At 45.7% G+C, this 8223-nt stretch overlaps 1 protein-coding gene across 6 annotated transcripts in view; it reads left to right on the top strand.

Annotated features, from left to right (window-relative positions):
- The window catches only part of Bicc1 (BicC family RNA binding protein 1), a 280380-nt gene that overhangs the window by 100378 nt on the left and 171779 nt on the right, over positions 1 to 8223 (top strand). For 5 of the 6 annotated variants that reach the window (XM_017797134.2, XM_029561567.1, XM_029561566.1 and 2 more), the window contains exon 2: positions 3258 to 3304. The exons of the other annotated variant lie outside the window; for it this stretch is intronic. In XM_017797134.2, the coding sequence (XP_017652623.1) occupies positions 3258 to 3304 (47 nt within the window). The remainder of the gene's footprint in view (positions 1 to 3257; positions 3305 to 8223) is intronic. 6 annotated transcript variants of the gene reach the window in all.

Raw genomic sequence — 8223 nt, 5'->3', positions numbered from 1 at the left:
CATTGTCTCACCCCTCCATCATGGTTTTCCCACTTAAGGTGCCCCCGTTTTTCCCATTTCTCCATTAATAATACCAATTTTTATCCGTATGTCCCTTGTTAAGGCCTGTAGTATTCTTAAGTTTTAAATTACAGACTAGTCTGAAAGACATGATAAAATCTTTTGTGGTTCCACAGCATTCATCATTCTTGGGATATGAATCATCTGTTTAGTGTATCCACCCTTTATGAGCTACCCACTCGTTAGTCACATTTAGAACCTACCTCAGCTATCGGCACAAGTTGCAGCTTCATGGTGCTGATGTGTTCAGGTGACCCTTACACAATAGTCCAATGCTCGTCAGAGGGCCCCTGCCATTCACCGGGCCCTGGGTAGCACATACAGGCAGATACACTAGTTAACAGATTATTCATATCCCAGGATGGATGAACGATCTGGAACCACATCAGAACGATCTGGAACCACTTGTGAAATTTCATGTCTTTTATCTGCTATGAGAAACTGCTGCCAGTCTAGCGGCTCAGCACAGAGTACATTCATTATCTTACACTCTTGGAGGTCAGAAGTCTGCAGTGGATCTTGCTGCCCATAGGACACTGCGTTTCTTTGACCTTTCCAGTTCTGGAGGCTGCCTGAAATTCCTTGGCTTGTGGCCCTTCCTTCTTTTCAAATCTTTTCATCTCCAGTTTCTGTGTTTGTGGGTGTATGATTCTCCCATCTCCCTCACTGGCGTGCTGTCATGTGCTCTGACCCCTGCTTCTTTATTACAGGGACACGATGATGGACCTGTCAGAACAACCCTCCCCCCACACCTTGCTGCTGAAGGTCACATTGTCCCTGGTCCCAGACATTAGGATTTAGACATCTTTAGGCTGTCTTTCAACCATACCACATTAAATCGAATATTTTTGTTTCTTTTTAGCTTTTTTCCCCCATGTATTTTCTTTGTCCTTGGAAATCCCCAAAACCTGTATTCTGCTTCCCTGTTTTGCTGGAAATGTGTTGATGGAAGGCGCTTACCTGTGATTGTTCAATTTGAGTTGGTGAAAGGGTTTAAGTCTTACTAGTTGTCACTTTACCTAAAATGTCAGACTCACAGTAGTCGCTCATCAGAGCAAGTGACAAGTGCGATTCTTAAGTAACTGACCCTTTAAATTTGTGTCTATAATCATGTGAACACACAATGCCCACACACAGACACACATGCACACACAAATACATAATGCACAAATATGCACATTTGTACACATATTGACACAAATATATGTACATAGAAACATACATACACATGAATACACCCATACATACACACACATGTATACAAACACATGCACACACGTGCATATGCATGCACAAATACACATGCATATGCATATACATGCACACATGTATACATAAAGTGCTCATGCATGCATATATAAATAGCACATGCGTATATAAGTAGCACATGCATAGAAACATACATGCATATGGATACACGTATGCATACATGCATACACAAGCACATGCACTCACATGTACATATAGAGACACAAACACATACACATATTCACATGCACACAGGCATGCATATATACACATATCCATGCACTCATAAACACATGTACTTACATGCATATATAAACACACATGCATACAAACACATGGATACACAAACACACACATAGATGCATATGGATACACGTACATAGACTCCTATATAAACACAGATGTATACAAACACATGGACACACATGCACATGTACACATACATGCACATGCACTCACATATGCACATGCGCACGTGCAGCAGGTTTGGGGTCACCACGTCTTCTGGCCTCCAGGAGCTGGAGCCCAGCTTGCTTGTGTACATTTATCTGGCTAACTTGCTGCTCTGCCCTGTGTCTGTGGAAAGCATTGGTCTGATGCTCTGACAAGCAGGTGCAGTTATGTTACCTTCTCACCTGTCAGTCACTGTCTCCCACCACAAATGAATAAAAATCCACAGAGTCACAAGATGTTTGAGGATACAGGAGGAGCCGTGGGTTTACCCCACTTCCACAGGCTACTGTGACTAGGACGTACGCCTCTGACGTAGCATCTTCTCACGTGACGTTTACGACCGACTGTGCTTTTCACCATCGTTATTAATTCTTATTAATCACCATCGTTATTAATTCTTGTCTCTCCTGCTGTGTGTGCGCGGAGGAAGGGTTCAAGTACTGTGGGGGGCCGGCTGGGATCTCAGGAGGGCAAGGGGTCATCGTAAACTGTTTTCACAGAACGTGGCTCTCACCTCGTCATGCCCTGTAGTGGGGTGAGGACAGGCTGGGCCTGACTGAGGAATGACGGGGAGAAATTAGGAAGGTTGGTTGACGAATTCTAGGGAGGAGGGTGCGGTTAGGGGAGTAAGTTTATTCTTGAGCCGAACGTGAATGGCTTGGCTTGAGATGTGGATCCAGGTTGCTCCAAATGACATGTTCTTATGAGGAGATAGTTTCATCAAGTGAAGCTTTTATAAATCAAGGCACCTTTTCAAGTGCATTGGTGGGAACATCTGGTAGGTGGGTTATAGCAAAGCAGGGAGTCTGCCACAGGCCTCAGATGCTCTCTGATTGACAGTCTTGGGTTGATGGAAGCTGGCGGATCTGTTGAGTTAAACCATTCCAGAAGCTGTCACCTGATGATCCTGAGGCTGTTAGCTCAGACACAACAGTGATCAAAGTAATGGGACAGGAAGATAAAACAAGATAATTGGGCTCTGGATCTGCAACCTCAACTCTCTGTGGTCATAAAGTTCTAGTCAGTAGTCTGCTTTGTAAAATCCTCAATACAGGCATGACAATTTTCCTGGAAACTTGAGTTGACAAAAGCATAAAGCCGAACCGGCAAAGAAGTTGGATGTGCTATGGCTTGATGTGTGGCCTGGTGTCTGGGATTGATTACAGAGGGCAAGTTCGGGGAGCGCAGCTGGTGGCTTTGATCATGGCATTCATTCTTGAACACTTCCTTTACCATGAAAGGGCAGAGACATCTCATCTCAGTGTGGAGATGGAGACTCACTCGGTCTTCCACATACTCTAAAGATGTGTAACTGACGGGGTTTCATATTCTATGCTTGCTCAGCTTGGCATCTCCCATGAGGCACTGAGGTGTGGAAGAGCCAGGATGGCTTCCATTTTATCTTCGGGTTTGCAGACCTGCTGTTTGAGTGTTTTTGAATAGACAAATTGAAACAAAGTATTTTAAATGTGTATGTTTTTATTTTTTATTTGCAGCTGCGGCCGAGGGAAAAGGCAGGAGCGGGGAAGACTTTTTTCAGAAGGTAAGCGGTGTTTTACTCTCATCTGGCTTGGGGTTCAGTAAGCATAGTAGCCTGGCATCAGCACCTGTACCTGAAGCCCCTGGCCTTTCCCTAGGGAGAGAGCAGGGTTTGAGGATTCAGCCGGAAGTGGTGGCCCCAGGGAAGGCTGCCAGGCTTCATGACCAGACCAACACAGACCTGTTCCGATCATCCTTTCTTGCCATGTGCTAATTCCTCTTTCCCTGGCCATGCCTGGCACGGAGGTGGATGGTTGTCTCTTAGGCTGCCCCTCCTTCTGGTGAGCAGCACGTGGATTGGGTTTGTAATGTGTGAAAGGTGTTCTTTGAGACCTGCTTGCTCTCGAATGGCCACCATGCTCATTCCGTCCCTGTTGTCCCTGGAGCATTCCGGCCTTCATTGACACCATTTGGGCTAGTGATGAGCACGTGGCCAGGGGAAATAGGGCTGGGCCCCGCTGGGAACCCATGAAATGAGGAAGGGTAGTTGATGAATTCTAGTGCTGTCTCACAGTGTTAGACACAGGAGGGTGTCTTCCCCTTTGAAAAGACTGCCTTGGATCCACCATCTTCTCTTCCTCGTTGGTTTTATTGTGTTTGTGTCGTTGTGTTGGGATTCAGAAAACATGTGTGGAGAAGTGGTCACAGAAGAGGAAGCTGGGTTATACATGGGGTTAAGTAACACCCTAGGGGCCACCGGGAAACCTTCATTCTCTTATCTCCTGTACGATCCACTTTTTGGGGGGATCAGATTGGTCATCTCTATTTCCTTCTGAGAGTATTAAAAGCAGGCTTCATCAGGGCTGACACATTGTGCTGCATGTGGGGGTGGTCAAATGAGCCAGGGATGTCCTGCCTTAGAGGGCTGTATGACATCTGGAGACACAGCAACATGAATTCACAGTAGGAGTGTCCAGGGTCAGAGGGGGCTAGGCCCATGGCTGGTTTTCAGGAGGTTGTGAGGGCTTCTTGCAGTCTTTAGAAGAGTAAAAGTCAGGTCAAGAAATGTGGGTTGGGAAGGAAATTCTCCACAAAGAAATAGAACTGTATGAAAGCTTGCTGTACTTGACGCATTTGGCGTTCCTTGTGCTAGGTGAGATGCACCATCCTGTGTGGTGAGGAACTTGGCCTGCATGGGGAGAGTGTTCCTGAATGGAGTCGTTTTGGGGCTGGGGGAATAGCTTAGTCAGGAAACCACTTACAGGCAAACATTGAGGACCTGAGTGTGATCCCCAGAACCCATGTATGAAAGCCAACCATGGTGGTGCATGCTTGTAATCCCAGCTCTACGGAGGCAGAGCTAGGCAGATCCCTGGGGCTCGTTGATTGCGACAGTCTGGCCTGATTGATGAGCTGCAGGCTGCTGAAAGACCCTGTCTCAAAGGAAGTGGCTGGGACTGACACCTGAGGTTGTCCTTTGGTGTCCACATGCACTCATGTGCATGCGTACCATATATGTGTGTGTGTGTGTGTGTGTGTGTGTGTGTGTGTGTGTACTTGCACACAGGAACACACTCACACGCACACACATTCACACACAAATGCATTAAAGGGGGGGTTAAATTTTAAAAAACTTAATGCTGTGACGGGCAGATAGAACATCCCAGTTCACCAGTCTCTGTCTGTGCTTTAGATTCTCACAGCAAAAATCTCCATCCTGCTGAAGCCTCTGATGTGGTTGTAGCAGACACCGGTTCATGTCCAGCTTACCCTAAGTCGCTGACCAATTAGGATAGGCTGGTCAAACAGGTTCAAGACCAGAGAAGACAGCCCCATTCACAGCGCTGCCTCTGTCTAGCTGTAACCGTCCGGATGGATTGTCTGGGGAGGGTTTTCTTCCTTACTTTATCTCACAGAGAGATGGAAAAAGCAGACCTTTCAGCCTCGTGTGAGTCATACATGTTATAAGCCAAATTAAAACATGGCCCACACAGTCCTAAAGGACTTTCATTCTTAGAAGATTTGCTAATATTTATCACCCTTTGTGGGATCATATATGCATTCCAAAATCCTAAGTGGAAACACATGTGCATCCAGGAGCACACGTGATCCACGGGCTCTGACTTGGAAATGTAGAAACCACTTTTGGACGCAGGTGAACAGGGTCCATGGGTTTGTAAGCGGGTGGGGTGGTTTGTGTCTGGTTGCTTGGTTTTTGCTTCTTGAGAGGCAGGTGCCCACGTAGCACTTGAAATTTGATCCTGGACAAACCAACTTCATGAAAGGCAAACATCTGAAGTTCCGGGAGAGTAATTTTCCGTGTTTCAGCCAGACAGAAATAGAAACCGTGGTGGTCCTGCGGAAGTAGGAGGCACCTGGGGAAGGGGCAGCCGCATCTCCGGAGCTGTCCCCTTGCCATACACTCTGTCCCTTAGTGACACCTTGGGAAATGGTGAAGAAGAAATAACACCACATCTGTGCTCACTAGCATCTCTTCATTTGAGGCAGGATCTCACTCTGTAGCCCAGGCTGTCCTCAAGCTCACTTTATAGTGGAAGCAGAGCTCAAACTCAAGGCAGTCTTCCTGCCTCAGCCTCCTAAGTGCTCGGATTGCAGGCGTGAACCTCCACGTCTGCTCTTCAACTACTGTCTTTGAAGAAGCACTAAGTACTTTTGATTGAAGTGCCTTTCACTCTGGGGCATGCATGCCAAACAAGTTAAAACCCTCTCTCTGAATTTCAAGTTCAACTCCCTCCTGATTTGGCAAGCATCTTCTGAATCTGGGAGGGTTCCTGACCCTTCTACTGTGGTTCTTAAGTCTGGGATGGAGAAGTGTGAGATCTTCATGAAACTGCTTTATGTATCATGAAATATGTGTAAAATTCATATTAACATGATTTTACTAAATTACACTAAATATAATCTCATGTCACTTCAAATTAAAAATAGAATAAAATCTTTAATCCCAGCACTTGGGAGGCAGAGGCAGGCGGATCTCTGTGAGTTTAAGGCCAGCCTGGTCTACATGGTGAGTTCCAGGACAGCTGGGGCTATAGGGAGACCCTGACTCAAAAAGACAAAAAAATAGAATAAAACTTAAATATTTATCATTCAGAGTAGAAAGTGGTAGAATTATTCATATATGTTTAAGTTTACCTGTGTTGTAAAATGCCCGTGGCGGTCAGAAGAAGGCATTGGATTTCCCTGGAACTAGAATTATGGATGGTTGTTAAACACCATGTGGGTGCTGGGAATTGAATCTGGGTCCTCTGCAAGAGCAGCCAGTGCTCTTAATTGCTGAGCCATATCTCTAGCCGCAATGTTCTTATTAAAAATATTATTTTATGTGTATGACTTATTTTTCCTACATGTATGTAAGTGCATCACATGTATACAGTGCCTGCAGAGGCTGGAAGAGGGTCAGATCCCCAGGAACTGGAGTTACAAACAGTTGTCACTGCCATGTGTGTGTTGGGAACTGAATCCAGGTCCTCTGGAAAAAAACAGGTGCTTTTAACCACTGAACCATATCTCCAGCCCCTAAACTGTTTTTAAAGATTTATTCATTTCTATTTTACATAATGAGTGTTATCCTGCATGCATGTATGTACACCATGTGTGTGCATTGTCTGCAGAAGCCAGAAGAGGACATTGATCCCTGGAACTAGATAGAGGTGAGCCACTATCTAGAAACTGAACCTGGGCTCTCTGAACGAGCAGCAAGTGCTCTTAACCACGGAACAATCTCTCCAGCTCCTAAATTTGAGTTTGACAGAAATAAGATTATCTCATATATAAAGTTTGACTTAGTATCAATAGTTACTGTTTATCTTTCTGTACCTTGGTTTCTTCTGGAGTTTTGGTTCCTGCTGCTTCTGCAGATACACCTGGTATCCTTCCTCTCTCTCTCTCTCTCTCTCTCTCTCTCTCTCTCTCTCTCTCACTTCTCTGTGGCTTTCCACCTTGTTTGTTCAGACAGGGCCTTTTTCTCAGCTTGGAGCTCACAGAGAAGGCAAGGCGGTCTAGCCTAGAGATCCACTTGGTGGGCCTTGAAGCTTTCTGGGGCCTCTGGGGCCTGAGGCTGCTGTGGCACTGGGAGTCCTACCACAGGGAATGCATTGTCCCCAGCTCTGGAGGACAGAGTGCCCAAGGTCAGGGTCATGGGGAATGCATTGTCCCCAGCTCTGGAGGACAGAGTGCCCAAGGTCAGGGTCATGGGGAATGCATTGTCCCCAGCTCTGGAGGACAGAGTGCCCAAGGTCAGGGTCATGGGGAATGCATTGTCCCCAGCTCTGGAGGACAGAGTGCCCAAGGTCAGGGTGCCCACAGGGTCCATCTGAGCACTGTGGGAGAGAGCCTGTTCCATACCTTTCCTATCTGCTTGGGGTCCTAGGTGTCGCCTGGCTCATGGAAGCGTCACCTGATCTCTGCTGCATCTTCACGGGGCGTTCTACCTTCTGGGTGTCTGTGTCCAGACTTCCCCGTTTTCTGCACTCACAGGAGGTTTAGGTCTAGCCTACTCTGATGCACTCTCATTTTAACTTACCACATGTGCAGTGACCCTGTTTCTATCTGAGATCCCAAGGGTTAGGGATTCAGCATAGAGCCTTTTAGAGGTAAAGTTCAGCCTCTTTACCCTTTAATGGAGGGAAAGACTGCAGAAGGTTTTATTGTAATAGGAGAATTGGCTGAAATAATAAATATTTATTGCATTTGTATATTCAATTTATAGGTGGATTAACTGCTGTCATTCTGTTTTGTTTGAACAAGTCATGTCTAAATTGACTTGAATATCAATATAATAGACCTGAAAAAGAAATATTAGCCTATAATTGTGTAGGTTACTTTGAGATAACTGTTGATATACTCAGTCTTTTTCATGTATATTAAGATGATTTTTAAAAGTTACAAATTAAACTATTTTCTTTGGGTTGTGTGTATGTGTGTGTGTGTGTGTGTGTGAGAGAGAGAGAGAGAGAGAGA

Source organism: Nannospalax galili, unplaced genomic scaffold (assembly GCF_000622305.1).
Source record: "Nannospalax galili isolate Female #2095 unplaced genomic scaffold, S.galili_v1.0 scaffold1454, whole genome shotgun sequence".
In the NCBI taxonomy this organism is placed as follows: domain Eukaryota; kingdom Metazoa; phylum Chordata; class Mammalia; order Rodentia; family Spalacidae; genus Nannospalax; species Nannospalax galili.
The sequence above is the reverse complement of the archived record's forward strand: the minus strand, read 5'-3'. Positions and strand labels throughout refer to the sequence as shown.